The sequence below is a fragment of the Pyrgilauda ruficollis genome, unplaced genomic scaffold, assembly GCF_017590135.1.
Source record: "Pyrgilauda ruficollis isolate IOZ18807 unplaced genomic scaffold, ASM1759013v1 scaffold223, whole genome shotgun sequence".
In the NCBI taxonomy this organism is placed as follows: Eukaryota; Metazoa; Chordata; class Aves; order Passeriformes; family Passeridae; genus Pyrgilauda; species Pyrgilauda ruficollis.
The window spans coordinates 448,558-465,885 of NW_024521762.1; the positions used below are offsets into that span (position 1 = coordinate 448,558).

The 17,328-nt window shown below is 40.9% G+C and overlaps 1 protein-coding gene across 4 annotated transcripts in view; it reads right to left on the minus strand.

Moving 5' to 3' along the window:
* Nucleotides 1-17,328, minus strand: part of ADAMTS18 (ADAM metallopeptidase with thrombospondin type 1 motif 18) — a 78,221-nt gene that overhangs the window by 38,507 nt on the left and 22,386 nt on the right. For 3 of the 4 annotated variants that reach the window (XM_041468654.1, XM_041468656.1, XM_041468657.1), the window contains 6 exons: nt 11,164-11,446; nt 7,356-7,555; nt 6,545-6,628; nt 5,518-5,677; nt 4,830-4,935; nt 1,027-1,164 (listed from right to left, as the gene is read on the minus strand). In XM_041468654.1, coding sequence (XP_041324588.1) covers nt 1,027-1,164; nt 4,830-4,935; nt 5,518-5,677; nt 6,545-6,628; nt 7,356-7,555; nt 11,164-11,446 — 971 coding nt within the window. The other variant, XM_041468655.1, reaches the window with a different exon arrangement.

Below are 17,328 nucleotides of genomic sequence, written 5' to 3' on the forward strand. Positions count from 1 at the left end.
GCTGTTGCAGGTGTGTGCTTTGGGCTGTGCAGAGCACAGCTCCCAGCTCCACCTTTTCCCCTTCACCTCCGCCTGACAACCCCTGGGGACAGGTCACTCCATGCTGGATTTGCCTCCCAAGTGTCAGTCTCTGGGACCATATGGCAGGATGGAGGGCTCATGTGACTTTTTAGCTTGCAGTTTTCTTCTGTACACAAAATATATTTCATCACTGGGGCATGAAAAATAACCCAGAACTCCATTACCTTTTCTGGCTGCTACTCAAAGATATTAACTGGGAATTCAAGGACCAGATCCCCATAACTACTGAGGTGCCTGCTTCTCACTCCAAGGAATTAATATCTAAAATGCCTGTGTTCTCTTGCTCTAAATACATGCTGCACATTTTTTAGTATTTCTGTATTGTCTACCCATGAATGACAAAAAATAAATAAGGGAAAGATTAATGTAATCATGAATTAAACAGTGATTAAAGAACAGTTCTTCTAAAGGCATCACCAAGTAATGACAACACACTGGAAAAAAACCTGACAACCTTCCCTTTCTCCTTTTTTGTTTCTCCCAGAAACAGGATGTGAAAAATGTAAAATGGCCTTTACTCGTGACATGAGCTAGATCAAGAGAGAAACTCCAGTGAGAAAGGCCGCTGATGTTAATTTACATTTTGTAATGACTTTGGTACCACTGTGTCTGCCCTCTTTTGTGTACGCTTCCTACTCATTCTCTAATAAACCCAGCTGCTGACAGGAATGCCTGGGAAAGAATGATATGCCAGTCATTACTGCAGGGTATTCCTGGAGGGTGAAACTCCTGCTTTTGAAAGAAGGCAGGACAAAAAGCCCTTCCAGGCCACACCACTTCAATGCTGCAGCAGCCCGAGCGTGTGGGCTCACACACTGCAAGGGCTTGAGCACATTTTAAAGGAGGAGAATTTCACACTTCAGTAATTTTTATGCTGTTCAAGAATTCAAGCCCAGTTACTAAAGCTGCATTCCCTGGCACTGGCCCAGATTTACACTGACTTACCTGAGAAATTTGTTGAGATACTGCCTGCTGCACACAGACCAAGAAAACACTCCATTGTTTCCAGTGAGTGTGGGAGACATAATATTTCCCTCAGCTTTTCTACAAGCATTTCCTTCTCCATCGTGAATCATCCCAAAGCTGAAAAGAGAACCAGGTGGGAGAGAGAAAGTCTAGATTAAACAGAAGCAAGAAAAAATATGGGGGAAAAGAAACACTTTCTGGGTAACAGCTCTATGCTTGAACTCCACAGGGAAGGTGGAGTTTATCCCTTTCATTCCAAAGGGATGAAAACTTCTGCACCATACAAGTTAGCATTGGTATTCTCGGGTTCCCTACTGTCAGGATGACCCGAGAGTCCCTTTTTCCCAGCCTGATGGTCAAAGAAAGAGTCGGGATTCTTTGGCTCTGGTTCACAAGGGTGTTTATTATCTATGATCTAAAATATTTTCTCTCAGATCTGCAGAGGTCTGCTCTGCAGGTCTCTCAAGGGCACACTGCCTGCCCCTGGGCTGGTGTCTACATTTTATACTATGAGTTACATGTACTTTATTTATCATTATTTTCCAATACCTATCACCTGTATTAGACTGTCTACTTCTATCCTAAACCAATCCAAATGTGCCACCATCACCAAGAAGATGGAGGCCAGGAAGAAGAAGGAAGGAGGACAGGACAATGCCCAAATCCCTCCATCTTGCCTCCTAGACCCCTATAGTAAAATCCCCCAAAATTCCACTTTTCACCCTGTGATTAATTCATTATCACTCTACTTAAACTTTTGTGACTTGTGATTCTTTATACATGGTTGGTAATTTGTTCCATGGGTTAGGATCGAAATCCCAAGTGTCTTTGGCTTCCTGCCAGGACCCCCCAGCCCCTGCCAGGGGCACACATCACCCAGGGCACCCTGAGGGATGTCCTGGGTTCCAACAGGTATAAGATCCAATTAGCAGCAATTTTTGTCATCACACACTGATGGGAAAGGATGGTCAGGCTCCAAGGAAGAGCCACACTGGTGCTGCACAGGGAGCCAGTGGCAGGACACTGCACAGAGGAGCTGCAGCCTGTGCCCAAGGTCTCCCAGTTTACCCATTTCCCACGCCCAAAGCACAACAGTTCCATGGTGAGGTGGATGGATGTCACGGATCTTGTGTTCAGCCACACTTGTCCTTTCCTAGGGATCTGTCAGCCTAAACCTGCAAAGCAGTGTGAGCCTGTCTCTGCCCAGGGACAATGCCTGCTAACAGGAATGCTGTGGAGATGACAATCCAGGGAAGCACCACTCAAGGAATGCAGTTTACACACCAGAACTGCCTTCCTGATCGGAGGGAAGAGCTACAGAGCTCCATCTGTAGCAAAGGAAATGGGTGGGAATGAATAGAATACAGAAGTATGAATACAAAAATATTATTATTATTTTTCCTAATTTTGGCCACTAACTTGCTACATTATCTCAGAAAAATCACATTGATCTCCTCACCTTTGTTATACAGTGTCATTTTGTCTAGACTGGAACTGTTTAATGGGAATAATGCCTCTTACTGGGAAAACTGCCTCTTATGGGGTGTTTTGCTCAGTCTGAGCATCAGGAGGCCCTGCTTTCTCTAGGAGAGGTTAGGATGATATAAAAAATAAAAAGCAATAATAAAAAATCACATTATAATTACAAATTATAGGGATTTTATTGATATAATAAAGCTAATTTTTAGAGGTTTTCCTTTCCCTGTTCTGATTTTACTGACTGTATGGGCCATCTGTGAATTTCAATGTGTTTGGGATAGAAACTTCATCATCTGTTACTTCAATATTGTAGAACACTGGCGACTTTATAAATGTAATCTGTGCATGTGCAGGGAATATCTCATTTACTGGACTCAAGACTCTACTGCTATAAATCATTACAGGCTCATCAGAGTTACTGCATGTGTTGCCACCAGCTGAGGCTCCAAACTTCCTAAAATATATGGCTCTTCCTATAAATGGACAAAAAAAAGTACCAACTGAGCCAGTGTTTTAGAACCCTTCATAAAATACTGTGTTCCCTGCACTGCAGCCAGAGAATCCCCAGTTTATATCCCACTGACACAACGGGCTCTGAACACCCAGAGGAGCTGTTAAGGTTTCAGGTAAAAAAACTTTAGAAAATCATTAAAATGTCTAACAAAACAGTAAAATGTCTAACCACTGAAGCTTTAAGTGGATCACAGAGTGTGATATTCCCCCCTGTGAAACCTTTGGTTAATACATCCACAGTGGACCTCAGCACCTCCAAAGCTGTCACCGTTTTTTTCCTTCCAAGAATCTCTGTATATCAGAAACCAACTTCTGTTGTCTTATATCACATATTAGGTAGTCTCAGGACCATAAACATGACAAATGATCATAAAGATATCTTGTGTCTGGCCCAGGCTTTTCCCAAGAGATAAGAAGCATTTTATTAGGAGCATGGAAGTATACCAAGGAAAGGTTGAATAATACGTGAATCAAAGGCAGTGGTGAAAAAGAAAAAAAAAATAATTCCAATTTGAATCTCTCAAAGCAAATAAGAAAAAATAAAGAGGAAGGAGAACATCAAGAGACTAAATGGGATAATTCTTGAAAAATAAGCTATGGGCCTGATTCTCTCCTAATACTGATCGAAGGGCATTAAACATGTACTGAGGTCAGTGAAACTGCATTAGTTTGACAGGAGGATCACACAATATTCATATTACATATCTGGTTCTTTGAATGCTTTGGCACAATTCCCATGGGCCTCAGTGGCAGCTGGATTACTCTTTAATTCCTTGCTTCCCTTCAGATGTACAGAAACCTGTGAAAGGGTCACTCGTGTAGACATTAGGTCATAGTGTGCACTGCAGAGCACATCAGTGCAATGAAAACTGAATAGTCCTGAAGCAGTCAGGCAGAATGGGAAGGCTTCGTGCCTTGACCAATCAGCAGAATACAGCAACACTGCTTTCCAAAGGTTTTCTGTGCATTAATGTTGCTGAAAAATAAAGACCTTTTAACTAAACCTTGATGTTAGGTTTGTCCCACACAGAGAAACTCTGCTTCTCTACTGCCAGTGGTGAGACTCCAGCTTGAACTGTGCTAAATTGGAAATCAAAACCATGCACAAAGTTGTGGAAAAGTAACTCAAAATTATTGGGAGAAAAAACCAGCAGAACATAACCTGACCACCTTGTTTAGATTTAATTCAGCAATCTTAAGAATAGCTGAAGCTCCACAAAAGATTATTACTGGTTTTGTATGAGAGACAAAAGCTTCTAAGAAAATTACAGTCTTTCTACAATAGAAAACAAATGGAAATCCAATGGACATAAATACAGAAAGGCAGAAACCATTACAAAGGTGGGTTTTGCCCAAATCACTCATTAAACAGGTAGAGAGAACAAAGGACTGGTTCAAAGTTTTTTATGAAACACTGGGTCTTCGGGGAAGAGGAGACCTCCAAGAGACTCAGAGAGCAGAGAGATCACCTCTCCAGTGAAGCTGCAGTAACCTGCAGCAACCTCTCTCTTTTTGGAGCAACCACAGGGACACCAGAATGGATTTGCCTACCAGAATATGGGAGCAGTGTGGGAATCTCAAAGGTTTTAAAGGCTTGTTCTGAGCTCAGCAGAACACCACTGGTGACCAGTCACCAGCTGGATGGAACCCTGGTCACTACCACTCCTTGGGCTTCCAAATGATTTATATTTAGAATGTGCCAATCCAAATGACCTATATTTAACTGATTTATATTAAATAGGCTATGTTTACATTCACTTACATATTTGTTTACAGAAGAAGAAACTTACTTGTGTCCAGATTCATGAGCAATTGTAAAAGCCAGTCCAAGGCCTGTGTCTTCGTTAATGGTGCAGCTGCGGTATTTGCTGCACATGCCACTGATGGGTGCAAATCCTGAAGGAAGGAAGCAGTAAAATAGCTTGTTCCTCTACACAATTCCAAATTCACATATCATCTGCACTGGTCCTAATAAGCCAGTTTATTTTGGCACATGGAGACACTTGTCTACTCCATCAGGTTTATCATGGAGGAATTACAGCAGACTTTTATTTGACAATAAAAGAACTCCTATATAAAAAGTATAAATCAAACCTAACCTCTCCAACTACACTTTATTTGTAAAGATTATTCTCCCCCCCATGCCTTTACTGCTCTCCAGTTAGGGAGGAATCCCATTCAAAAAAGGCAAGCAGTCACAAAAAGAAAATAAAAATAGAGTGGCTCAGAAATATTCTCAAAATCAAAAATATTCCTTGAAGAGGTGACAATCCCAAAATAATACTGTCCTGTCCTCTTCAAGAAGACGAACAACAAGACACAAAATGTGCAAAAAGGGACTTTTATTTGTAACCAGTTCAGCTCTGGCTGTGGGCACGCCCAGGTTTCCCAGCCATGCTCTGGTGTCATACCTAAAGTGTCACAGGGCTCGTTCTGGTGTCACACTAAAGTGTCACAGGGCTCGTTCTGGTGTCATACCTAAAGTGTCACAGGGCTCGTTCTTCCACGAGCAGATGTCAAAGCCCGTCAGAAGGATGGCGTGGTCGTGGCGCTTCCCGTTCTTCCCAACCAGGGCAGACTGCCACTGGCAGAAGCTGTTCAGGGACTGGTCAGCGTGGTGGTTGATCAACAACCCGCCCTGCAGGGAGGGATGGACACTCAGACACACAGACAAGGTGTTTCCAGCAGTGCGTGAGAAAGGAGATTGAAAGACTGAGAGTTGCTTAGGGAAAAGAGAGTTAATATTTCATATTTATTCCACATCAGCTTATGTGTTCCCATGCTTACTGTCTGTGATGGCTGAGTCAGCTGATGAGGGAATCTCTTACAACTGTAAAACAAAACTGGGCCTCTCCCCAGAAACACAGATATTTCCAAAGCTGGTGGCTGGAATTAGTGTACAAGTATATTTGATTCCTGAGAATGCTGAACACCAAGCCACATTCAATATTGTGATTATAATGTATTGTAATAGCTGGGGAGGAAGAGTGTTATCCAAGTAGATCAGCCCTTCACAAGTTTCTTTTCAGCAAAAGAGATTTTTGTCTTTTTTTGTCTCAGCACCCTTGACACAAGAATTGGCTCTGCTCCCACCTTTTTTTTACATGTTTTCTTCAGTATGGGACTTCTGACTCCTTACCACTTCTGATCACCACACCTTGGAAAGCCCAGTTCAAAACTGTTCCATTTATTTAAATACTTATTAAATAGATTTCTCATTCCAGCCATTTCTCCTCAAGAAAATGTTAGAAAATGTTAGGTTTTATCTTACTGGAAGCATTTCAATGTTTCTAAAGAATATTTATATGAAATGAAGAATTTAGAATCAAAACCCAAGAATCAGTGAAAAGTAGAAAGTGTCATTTTGGAGATTTTGGCAGTTTTAATCTTCTTCTCACACTCCATGCCTTAAGAAACCTCCCTGCACATAACGTAGGAGCACCCAGTGCTCCCAGAGAACAGCAACAAATGAAATAGATCAGACAAAAATTCGGACACAACTTACAGGCTCTTGTTCCAAAAGAAGCAGGCTCACAACAATAATGTTTATATCACTTCCAATTGTTCCATCCTTAAACAGACTTGAGACCTGCAATGATTATTGGAGAGGAAATATCACTACATGCATAATCCCTTTTTAATAGATTAAACATATGTACTGAGTTATTGCCTTGGACTTCAATTTTCAGTACTAACTTATGGAGTTAAATACCTTGCAGGATTAACCCAAAAGAGCTCAAACCAGAAGAATTATGTCCCAAACTACACTTAGTCCAAACCCTTCTATTGACTCCAATGGGCTTTGATCTGTCCTTGCTCTCCTGGATCAAGTGTAATTAGGGCCAAAGTTCAAGCTGAAGTTTTTCAGTACAAAAGTAAAGAGCAAGGCCATGCAGGAAAACATATTTCTAGTCAAATGATTTCAATTTTATAGAAATATATTTGTGCTTTCTCAAATAAGTGTTTCTAGAAGATGTGAGATGAAACAGATAAAGCTTCATGACATTAAAGGAAAGTTTCAATTTCAGAGTATCTGCCTTTTTTGTACTACAAATAAAGTATTTTAAAATTCAACATTTTAAATACTTTCAAATTATTTTTCTTTACTCCGCAGTACTGTTGCCAGAGCTGTGATGTTCTAAAAATGTATATTTAAAGGCTTTTTGATAAAAGTACTACATTAAATAAGGTCTGAAGAAAGGCTTGCACAAGGTGTCTCTGCTCTTTTTGTTATCAGTATTTGTCTAATGAAAGATCCTACTCTGACACAACAATATTGCCCAGAGAAAAGACACTTCAGTGGCACCACACCTTACCATGTTCATCACTGTTAAGATATATGTTGTTACATTTTCCTTGCCATGTTTCTCCAACATTTTTTTATCTGCCACAACAAGGGTTTCAACGTTTAGACTTCCATTTTTCTGAATTTTAGCAGATGATCTTTTGAACCTCGCAGAAGTGCCGTACTCATCTGAGCGAATGTAAGTCTCTTCTGTGGGTGGCTGGGGTGCATCTAAAAGGAAATAAAACTGTTTTGGAAAGAGTTCAGATCACCCATGAACAGTTTCATCAGAAAATGAAGTATCACAGGTTTAAAGCCTTAGATTGTTTTTATAGCATGTGATTTAATACTTCTGGCTAAGTTCTTCCATATTTATTAAAAAAGACCTGATTCATTCCTGAGGGAAGGACTGCTACAGAGAGAGAAGGAAATGGGAGAACCACATTTGTATTCAATAAGCACTTTAAAATAAGGAATTAATCTAATAAAATGGTAGCATCTGTGCAAAAAAATACAACAGAATTTTTAACAGAGTATCTGCATTTTTCCTGTCCTTTTGATAACTTCCTGAGGTGTTTGGCATGTGCTACTTACATAGCAGTTGGCAAAAAAGTCCTTTCCACAACAGATGTCCTAGGGCAGTACAGAAATCAGATACACACCACAAGTAAATTCCTGCCAGCCTGATATTGGGACTGACACTGGCCTTCCGTGCCAAACTGCCAGCGAGATTATTCCTGCTGGGAATGTATTCATTGAGTCAGGCAACAGCATGGAGGGCTTGACAACAGGCAGTGCACATCCCAATTCTAGAGAGCATTTTCTCCCTCTGTACTGGTGCAGCACAGGCTGTGGCACAGCTGGAGAGTGGTTGCTACTCCAGTTCTTCACGGAAGCAGAAATCGGGAAGAGAAATCCATCTCCCACATCCTACAGTGCTCCTGCTATCCACAGGTTCTTCTGTATGAACCTACACTGCCTTTGCATCAAGAATTAACTCAAAGGCCACTTTAACAAACTCTTTGGATAATAATGGGGTTTTTTTGACACAAGTGAGGGAGCCTCAGGTAACGAAAAAAATCCTGCCTTTTCCTCATCAGAAATTTATTCCAAAGAGCTAAACCAGACCCTACTTTCTACCCTGCCAAACTGGGGAATCAAGCACGCCACAGAATGCACAACAGTGGTCTGCTTTCAAGAACTCAGCATTCTGACGTGCATTTAACATACAAAGGACCAGGTTATGGTGATTTTCAAGTGTATCACTCATTATACACAACCATCCTTTACAAGCTCAAAGAACTTTTCTATTCTGGAAGCACATCAAGACAAGGACAGGCCTCACCCAAGCGGGAAGTGCTCAGTTCAAAGCACATCAGTGCCCAGGCACTGTTTTGAAGGCAATACAGCTCCAGTGCTCTGGACACATATATCCATGAGCAGAGGAGTTTTGCTCTTGAATTTACTTCACTGCTACTCAGAAAACCTAAGCAGCAGCAGCTTCATGCATGTTTTACTAACTATATAGTCCAGTTAACTCTCATGATCTAAAAGCATTTAGGTTGTGACAAAGTTTGGAAGATGATTAACTGGCTTTTCTAGTGCTTACAAAGTCCCTGCACATGAAATTTTAAAAGATGGCATGTACAAGTTGATGGGACAATTTATTTTTACGACACCCAAGTGGCAATGTGCTCTTTCCTCTTACTGCTCAGCAAGTCTGATTTTGTTCTTAGGTTAAGATAAATTAACCCTGACTAGGCAGGGTTAATAGCAGAGGACCACCTTTTGTCAGCCTGAATTCTCCATCCCTTTGTTCATTTGAACTGAAACTCTATTCCAGGTGACCAGATTGGATTTCACTGAAAATTTCAAATGTCTATGACTCCAGATCTCAGAATAAGATCAGGGAAAAAATGTAAAAACTTAAAAAGAGAAAAAAAATAGGCAAGAATAAAATAAGCACTAAATACTCATAAAAAAGGGTTCCCTTTACTGGAGTAATTTCTTCTGCATCCTGTATTTTCCTCTACTCATTTAAACAATGACATGTGATTTTATTTGTATTTCATTCACTGAACATGAGATTGATTTGTTCTATAAATTAACCATGACTGGGTCTGGAAATAAGTTGTTATTTTTTAGAACTCCTTCCTTACTCTAAAAAGGTTACAGGTATGAACTGCACAAAGTGAAAGACCCCAGGGTGTGAAAAGAAAGTTTTGTGGGTAAGGTACTTAAATGCCATCTTGCTGAATCAGACCCTGAGTGTGTCTGACATCAAGTTCCTAAACAATGACGAGTAAATCACTTTTACTAAATTCATCATAGTTGGATGCTAATTGCATGTTCTTCATGTAACATAAAACCTGCTTGAATGTGCAGCTAAGAGCTCATAGCTGTAAGTGAAATTATTGAATAAATAGATATACATGTAGACTTACAAAAGCACAAAGTATTTTAAAGAAAATTCAGTTTCTCAATTAGGTTCCCAGAATCACTGGTTACTTCTGACCTCTCCTGTGTCTGTGACCCATTTATAAGACAAGAATAACAATAACATCTTCTCACATCCCAGGAGGCCATACAAATACAGTGATTAAAATGCTCTTGCCTATTATAGGGATAAGCACTGTGTCAAGGGGACATGGATAATTCTCATTTTGGACAAGCAGTCACGGGAGGAGCAGTAAATAAAGCACAAACTCACAGTGGACAATCCAGACAAAATGGGCCAGTGTAGAGCAGCGTAGAGCACCATCAGCCCTGCTCTGCAGCAGGAAAACCAGACAGGGGGAAAGGGAGGATGTAATGAGGCAGTTTTGGATTGCAGTAGAAGGCAGATGTTTACAGGTTGAATCACAGGCTTGTGCATCTGGCATTTGAGGGTTGGCTTTTAAACCTGGGGGGAAGGATTTCTGAAATTTTAACAAGCCATTTGTTTTCAGGCCACAGTCTCAGCCAGCCACCTTCTCACTAACTCCTTTCTCATTCCTTCCCTTCTATTTATTTTCTCCTTCTTCCTTACACACCTTTGGAAAAGGAAGCTGCTCATTTTCTCAGAACTTCTGTAGGAAATTGGAAGAATATAAGTGGACTCAGGCACTGTTTTCAATATTGTTTGCAGTCCTGGAAACCCTCATTAAGGAACTCAGCTCAGAAGCTGATCAGCTTTCAAAAAGACTCCACTGAATGTTAAAAGTACAGATATAGGGTCCAAGGGGGCTCTAAAATGTTCTGCAATTTGAGGGCCTAATGAAGGACTCAGAATGGATCTTGGCAGGATAATATATTTCAATACATTTTTAAGACATGGCTCCAAAATCTTATTTAAACAATTTACATGGGTGGTTCTTTTTGAAGATCTCAGTTGCTGAAAATTTCATTATCAAACGGTGAGTCCTGAAAGTCTTTTTTTCTATCCTCTCAGAAATTAATGATTTTGAAGCTTTTTCCTCCATCTTCAAGCCTAATTAATTTTTTATCCCCAGTCTAACAGAGAGAAGTTCAGGGACTTGGCATCCATCACTGTGCAGAACTGCTTACTGAAAACTATGTCAATGTAAAAATGAAATCACCACTGGGATCTTTTAGTCTAGGTGAAGCACAAGAAAACTAAACAGTGATTCTGATGGCTTAATAAAAGAGATGATTCTCTGAACTTAGAGCAAAACTCAAGTTTCTCATATGCGTTTCACATCAGAAATATATAATTTAAAGTTATTATGCCTCCATCCCAAAGGGATGTGAAGAGATGTGAAGCACACCTCGGGACCACCACAGGACACAGCCTGAAACAGCCACTACCTCAAGAAAGGAGAGAAAGTTTCCTTACATACATTTCTTGCGACGTCCACAAAAATGCTGCTTTTGAAACCTTCCGTGGCGGTAACCGCTGGCCCGCGCGGGATGCGCGTGGGAAGCGCGCGCTCTGCGCCGGCCAGAAGGGCAGGATTTGGGATGGGGCTGGGCTGGGGAGCGGTGCACCTTCCCCTCGGCAGTCCGCTTGTACAGCACGTGCGGGTGGTGGCCGGCGGGGCACGTGTAGTTGTGCTCCCGTGCCAGCTGCTGAGGTAGCGGAGAGATCAGGAACTCCATCTGCCGCGTCCGTATCAAACCCGACTGAAAAGAGACACGGCACCGCAAATTAGAGAGGAGCCTGCCAGCCCGCAGCCCGCGACCTTCCTGCAAAGCCCAGACCGACCGCGATGCGCACCTCGACACTGGTTAGCTGCTCAAGTTACAGATTATTCAAGTTATGATCTGGACATTCTTCCCATCTAAATATGCATCGTTTCCTTTTGGAAATGACCAGGATTCCCATTTGGAAAAGCACCAACCAAGAAGGTTGTGGGATGGTGCCGTGATTAAAACCATGACGAATGGGCAGCACAGCACCTTCATACAATAGCATGGATAGTTTCATATGCAGTGTTAACCCATTCTTCACAGTACAGGTTTGTTTGTGTGGGTGTTTGTGTACAGGATATTCAAAAAAAAGAAATGCTTCTGGAAAATACAACTTCTCATAAGTGCACACATCATAGAAGAAAATATTTGAATTAAGGTTCGCAGCTTTTTCACAACAAGGTATTACCAAACAGGAGTCCCACACTTAAGGACATTCCAAGAGAAAATGACATTACAGGTCAGCAGCACAAAGCTGAAGCATCTGAACGTTTAAGGACCATCATTCAGTAATCAACTCCTTGCAATTTAATCATAATTTAAACACAACCTAAAATGTATACCCTCCTACAAGGGAAAGCTAATCAGTAAAGGCAAGTATCTGATTGTTTTCTTTCTTGGATCTCTGAAAGACACAAGTATGGGAAAACTACACTGTAGTTTTCACATAGGATCTGTGCATAAAACTGCACATGTGATGAAGTGTTTCCAGGATCAGGGCCAGGGAAATGTGGGTGGCACTGAGGAAGTATTTCCATGCAGCTCATTAATCAGTTATGATTTTATTTCATTTCTTGGTTTTGTAAAACATGTTGTAATAAACACCCCTTTTTACCAAGTCAAAAACCAAAAAGAAGTTTCATCAGGTAATTCTATTACATTGTATACGTAATACTAGATACAGATTTTTGGTTTGGATTAGTGAGGCTCTACCATGTGCCAACACCCTCCTGCCAAAACTGACATCCCACGAGGACTACATATCTCTTAGGCTTCAGGAAAATATGTGCAGACAAACAAATGTCAATTGCAAACCATCTTGCCGCACATCTTGAGTCCTCCAAGACCATGATTCCAACCTCCTTCCTCAAAAAATCCTTTGAAAATGCAGACATGTCACATGCATCACCTCTTCCCTTCTGAAAGGGATGTTCTTCAGTCCAGCCTCCCAGGGCCTGAATGCCATGGGTATGACAAGGAGAGCAGTTTGAATGCCTAATGCGAGCACTGTATTTTTTAAGGATCTGTGGAATTTTCTGTGCTTTAAGAACTATTTCCCAAGAGGGAAACTCAACACAGTGAAAAGCAAGTGAAAATTGAAAGTTACATATGAATCTTCACATCTTTAACTGTTAACTAAACCAATGCAGAAACTGGTTTTAAGTCTATTCCAGATGGCAAGTTTTATCAAAGATCTACAGGTCCTCTACAGACTACAGTCATCCACTGCACTTTTTTCATAGAAATGCTCTTCTGTTGATCCAAATCAAAGGCAGCTTTGCAGTGCTCCCCAATATAGGCACCTTTCACAGGGGCCCAATAACAGAGCTCACAATGTCACACTGTGATCTCAGTTTTGGCAATAGAACTGAGAGGATCTAATTGCCCTCTGAAATATAATAATAATAATAATAATAATAATAATAATAACAAAACACACAAATTATATTCTGATACACAATTTTCCTGTTCTCCTCTCTTCAACATGAATTCAAAATTATGTATCTCAGCCTGTATCCACTTCACATTCTAAAAGAAGGTTAAAATTGCCTCCATCAATAAAAGACAGGTTTTAAATAATTGACAGGAATTTAACTCGCCTGCTCACTGCAATAAGTTGGCATATTTCAAATGTCAGATCACATTTGGTCATGACAAAGTACTTTCCTGTAGGGAAGATGACTAATATTTTAATCCTTATGATGTGTGTCATCACACAATTTACAAGTGGTTCCGAGAGGCAATCTTTATCTCGAATGCACTGATAATTGGGCACTGCTAAGAGATTTTTTTTTTCAGCTGGAGAACAGAAATGTAGCGAATCTGGTTCTTATTTCCCCATTTTAAAGATTTCCACATCTGAAATTATTCCTGTAGGATTCATTTTGCAAATGATTCGAACCATATGGAAAAAAAAAGGGGGTTCTACATTTTCCTGTAAGAAACTGTCCCTGATGCACATGAAGTCTCAGCCCCAAACATCATTTCTATATTTAACATTATAAGGGTGGATTGAGAATTCATGGTTGGGGGGGAAGAAGTGACTGAATTCTGGGCCCTGCTTGTATTTTGCTGCACCTTTACAGAGGCAATAGCTGACTGAGTGCCTTACAAATTAGTCACTTCTTTCCAACAGAAATGACCCTAAACCTCCAATAAGACATTTTTCCTTTGGGTTTTACATCAAACTCATCCTCCAGGTTGAAAAATGCTGTGTGAATGAAAGATACCTTCTTTTTGATAACATCCAGTTTTATGAAGTTGTGAAGCTGTCAAGAAGAAAGGGGAAGTGCCACAGAGCAGTCTGGACACTCATTCAATCACACACCATTTGCCATTTTTTCCAGGCATGGGATGGTTTCAAGCATTCCTATCAAATTAATCACTTTGGGAATTCCAAAGCAATGCAGAGAATGCTGGCCTGGCTTCAGACAGAGCTGCTGTCTGGAGCACTGCAAAGGGGGCAGTGGAACAACAACTGCCAGGTACATTTCCTGCAGGTTCCCAAATTGTAGTGTTGGGTGAAGCAAAGTGGCCAATGGCTCCACGGTGCTGGCTGGCACACATGCCAGCTGAGAAATGCCACGGCACAGAGGCAGGAGATTCATCTTTTCATTCTTTTTCATCTTCGTTCAGAGACACAGATTCATCTTTTCTAGCTTTACACCAAGAAGGGATTCCAGTTTTTGAAGGCCAAATTTTGGTTACTGTGTACTCCTGGGAGTTTTTTCTACAAATACATGAATAACATCTCCATAATTGTGAGTTAGATTCAATGTATTCATCCAGCTCAAATGCTTCAGAACAAATACTGTCAAAACTCTTGTGGAAATTTTTGCTTTGGGTTTTCTACTTTATGCTTTAGCTTTGTACATTACATGTGATTTTCCCTGAATCAAGGATGACTTTCCATTAACCTCGATGGGGTTTAGGACACAATGAGGAGAGGGTCAGATAGGTCAAAATTCCATTTTTATTTCAGATTCTCTGCAATTATAACACCACAAGAGGAAGCAGGATGACAAAATCTAACATTCTTGTAAGTCTAGACAACACAGCATGAAAAAGGCCAGGGACTCCTGTCTATTCCTTCTGTATCCCACTGTGGCTATCACTAATAATAGCAATAATTGTGAGAATATGGTGGGAAGGAACACCCAAGAGATTGCTCAGTTAGAATTTTGCTGTTTCCTTCTTCTCTCACAACACATATTTGCCATCCTTCTGGAAGGGATATTCCATGCCATTGGAAAGAAAATGGAAAGACACAAGTTGACCTGTATGGTTAGCAAATAATTTTGAATCAATAATTTAGAGGAACTTGCAGTTTGTTTGCAGAAAAGTTGAGAAGAGATAAAAAGGCAACATTCCTCCTCCTCTCATTATTTGTTATGAAATGTTTGCTTAGCTCTGGGCTAAAGAAATTTTCAGATCCAATACACCTCTGTGAAATTCCTCAGTATCTGGCTGTAATCACCAAGGTAAGGAACTTGTTGTGTTTTCTTGGTGTGTTTCAAAAGGAAGAAGAATTTCAAAATGAGATTTGGACAAGGGCAATGACAACATGGTGTCTGCTTCAAGAATTTTTTAATTGAACATAGACTATAAATTGAAAAATAAGGATAATTCTTTTAAATCACTGAAAAAGATCATCTTAACTATAAAAAATCAGGTAGATTTTCTACTGATTTTGCATCCACAAGGAAGAATTTTCAGAGTCACTAACATATCTGTCCCTAACACATCTCATTGGCCTCTTACTGGAAGAGCAGAGGCTGCTCCCATTTGCTCCCCTGTGTTCTTAGACTCGGAGTGAGCCTTTGGCAGCTTACCAGCCTGTAAACCTAATTCACTCTGGGTTTCAGCATCTCCAGAAAAAACAGACCCTCCATAAAAAGCAGAGCAGTGACAGTGAGTGAAGGATTTGCAGAACTTCTGCTTCTCTCCCATAATTTAACAAAGCTGAGTGCTGACAAATCCTCACTCCAGGCTGGAAGGGCCTTGTGGCCGAGGGCTCTCTGTTTTCATACAAGGCACTTTGATTACATGCTAATTAAACTGAAGGCAACAGCTTTATGCATGTTAAAGTTAGAGGAGTTTCAGAAACCAGATGCAAATAATGAGGTAAAAGCCGAACAAATCGAAACTGAGAATTAAAACAGACAAATCATTGAACTTCAGTGTCTCTGCTAAACGTAACTACTCAGCACTGACTGATGTAAAGTTAAATTACAGTTTGCACAAGAGCAAGAGTGTCTCTAAATGAGGTAAGAAAAAGCATGAACATATTTCCTAAGGAATACTACTTATACCCAGAATGCCTTATTCAGTGTTAGGAGCATATACATAAAATAAGGTGTTAAAAAAACCCGCTGTGTCTAAACTAAAACAATGGCCAAAGAAATCCATTAAATCTATACCATTATGTGGATGTGAGTGTGCTCAAGATGAAAAATCACTAAAAAGGAAGAGTTAAATGTCATTTCACACCCATTAAAATAGTTCCAAATATTCATGAAAAGTTTTAAAAGACTTGACAAAAGGCCAACTGAAATTGGCATAAAGCTTTCCACAGACTTCAGTGGACATTGATCCAAGATTTCTGTTATTTCCCAACTGTCCAACTCCTAAAAAATCCCAAATCATTGATTCAAATACATCCCAACAAGAATTACAGAACGTGAAGTACAGACACATAAAGTACAGTCTTTCGTTCTACTTAAAACACATAAAAATGTAAACTAAGAACTTCCCTGGAAAACAAAGAATAAGGAGAGCAGATGACCTATGAACTATGGTTCCTGGTTATTTAAAACTGTCTGAGGCCAAAGATTCCTAGAAATCTAATATGCACATCACAGTGTGGTTGGGGCCATCTCATGTTACAGCATACTGGAGTCTTCTCTCATTCACTTTGCAGAGAGAAAACTCATGAAATTACCTTACCTGCAGCTCATTTTCATCCAGCTCTTGCTCCCTGCCCCGATGCTCTGTTAATTCTTCAGAGCTTTGGCACCACAAAGGAAACACAAAAGGCCCAGCTGTGTCACCAAAGCTTTCCATTGCTGGAGGAGAGACTGCCCTCACTGAGCTGTCCCACCTGCACATGGAACCAAGGCAAATTGGAAGCCAAAAGAGGGTATGACAGAGATCCAGAGAACACAAAGCAGTTCACACAGCTTAGAGCTCCCCGACAACAGCCAGAAGCTGCCTTTTGGCCAAGACTGGTCTCTGGAATGGGGCAGATGTCCATTTTTAAACACCAACGTTGCTAGAAGGGGAGAGAGGTCTCCCGTAAGTGCTGTACCTCTGCTCAGCCTCCACCCCAGCCCGAGGGCAGATGAGGGAGGCCTTTCCTCCGGTTTCATGAGCACATCATGGCAATGCCCTCACCAAGTACAGAAACCACCTTGGTGTTTGCCACCATCCCTCTGTTCCTGCCTGGAACGCACACTTGCCAGAGCAGGCCAGCCCAGCCCAGGAGCACAGGTCTGCCCTGGTTATTGAGGGAAGCACAGCACAACGTCCACGTGTGGACACAGCATTTCATAACTGCGAGCTCATGGCAGCAGGGATTTCAGAAACATTCCAAATGT